The 2,148-nt window shown below is 39.5% G+C and overlaps 1 protein-coding gene across 1 annotated transcript in view; it reads right to left on the bottom strand.

Annotated features, from left to right (window-relative positions):
• Positions 1-4: 4 nt before the first annotated feature.
• Positions 5-2,148, bottom strand: part of LOC119594051 (protein arginine N-methyltransferase 7-like) — a gene marked incomplete at its 3' end in the record, with an annotated part of 14,014 nt that continues 11,870 nt past the window's right edge. Inside the window, 3 exon segments of the mRNA XM_037943086.1 lie at positions 5-1,060; positions 1,372-1,647; positions 1,835-2,062. Of these exon segments, the coding sequence (XP_037799014.1) occupies positions 905-1,060; positions 1,372-1,647; positions 1,835-2,062 (660 nt within the window).

The following is a 2,148-nucleotide window of genomic DNA, read 5'->3' as shown; positions in this document are numbered from 1 at the left end:
CGACACTGAACAAATAAATCAAAAAAACAAAATGCAATGCATTTTCCCATCGCATAAACATACATACACAGAAACACACATTATTTGCAGCACAACCACATGGTTCTGGAAGCTTCCCTATTGAGAGTAGGCACGACACAGCAGCAGATTTGACATCACTTTTCACATCACAGGAGAGAAGTACAGATACAGCCTACATCTAACTGCTTATATCAAGAGATTCAACAATTAGTGTACATCGTATACTTTTAGTTCAACTACTGTGTGTACCAACAATCCTATAATAATGCCTTACTGTAAGCTTTAGAGTCAGATGCAGTAACCTAAAACAGGAACTACATTTTCTTGTAAATAATGTCCGAGGAACAAACTTGTTACTATTTCTCACCCCCAAAAATGAGACAACAGTGGCATTTCATAATGGGTAGAGAAATATATTTGCACTAAGAAATGGATACATTCTTCAGTCAAATGACCTACTGTGTTATAGCACCGCATAGTGTGTTGAGTGGCAATGTTGTGAAGGGATTATATGTGATACTGGAGTGTATGACATGGCATTGATAAAATGACTATGGTGAAGAAAATAACCAGTCACGGTGATAGCAGATGAGAAGAGGAACTGGGAGGAGAGACATGGGAGAAAATAGGAGTGGATAATTGAGAAAAGCAATGATGAGCACTAGTCTGAGGATGAAGGATAAAACCATGTGAAGGTAGAGCAGATGGATAATTCATGAAGAAAGTGGCCCCAAACTTTATTCCCAAAGCTGTATAAATTAATGAACTATCTTTAACACCCTTCTCCTACTTTGGTTACAAAAAGCACAATGCATTAAGTATTCAAACTACACCCTCCACATGATTATCACTTGTGTTTTTTTGACTCACATCTAGTCTGGTTTCACAACTGCTGCTTAACCTGGAAATCAAACACTATTGTACCATCATTGGGTTTGAACGTCACAGCGTACTCTAAAGTGTGTTGCTGCGAGGGATTGATCTCCACTGGATTCTTCACAAGATAGACCCCCTGTCGACTATAGACATCCCAGCTGACCTGCAAAAGATAGTCATTATTAAAATTACTGATTATTTTATATAAGGATTTCAACAGATTTGTTACAAAGATTCAATGATTCAACACCTATACATGTAAAAGTCACCCTCTAATTTGGAGGATCATTTCTTTAGTTTAGTTTTTCTGAGAAAATATGAAACAACTGAGCCTTAGAGTAATTTAGGGAACCTAAACATTACACTCCTTAATTGTGCAAGCTGCATTCTAAAATATCAGACCAAATATGACCTTCATGTAAAAAGATATATATAATCCAGCCACAAATCAAACATCACTGGCATCCAACTTACATGTTGATCAAGAACCACAGGCTCTACAGGTCCTGTGGTCAGAGCATATTCTGGCTCATCGGTCATGTGCCAGTCTGCCCAGAGTGCAACACCATTTACGAGCCCAGTGCCCGGGAGGCTGATTGAGCTCTTACTACTGACAGGGTTGTCTGGAATGGGGGCAGTTAGGTCCAACTGAAGAAGGGGGAATGGCTGGCTCAGGGCCTTTGAGGGGTATTCCCACAGGGGCTGAGGTTCAATGATTTCGTCAGCCTCATCACATGCTGACTCGATGAGCTGTGGAGGGAGGAACATCTCATTGTATTACAATGCATATTTTTTTGTACTTTATATTTGCTTTGAATATAGAAAAATAATCTACTTAGCATTAGCTAAAAATTCTCTCTCTATTTCTTTAAATCTACTTTGTTTTAAACTAAAAGTAAAGGCAAGGCTTCTAGTAAATACAATATTGTAAACATACCTTATCAAATATATCCATTTTAAATCCATTACACTGGTGCAAAGGAGCCCGGATCTTCCACAAATCACGGTACTGTACTGCCAGGCCCCAGACCGTAACAGAACCTGGTACTCTGTGAGCACCTGGGGCCATGAGATGTAAACAGCTGTTGGCCATGTACCAGCAGTAGAGTGAGTGCCATGGGAGCAAGGAGGTTGTAAAGAAGGGCTCGCTGAAGGTCACTGTGGCCTGAAATATGGAGGGAAAGGAGAAAGCTACATCAGCATGTAATCAAATGCATAAATCAATCATAATAACGAACAATGCTAAACTAC

Source organism: Penaeus monodon, chromosome 33 (genome assembly GCF_015228065.2).
Source record: "Penaeus monodon isolate SGIC_2016 chromosome 33, NSTDA_Pmon_1, whole genome shotgun sequence".
NCBI classification, from domain to species: domain Eukaryota; kingdom Metazoa; phylum Arthropoda; class Malacostraca; order Decapoda; family Penaeidae; genus Penaeus; species Penaeus monodon.
The sequence above is the reverse complement of the archived record's forward strand: the minus strand, read 5'-3'. Positions and strand labels throughout refer to the sequence as shown.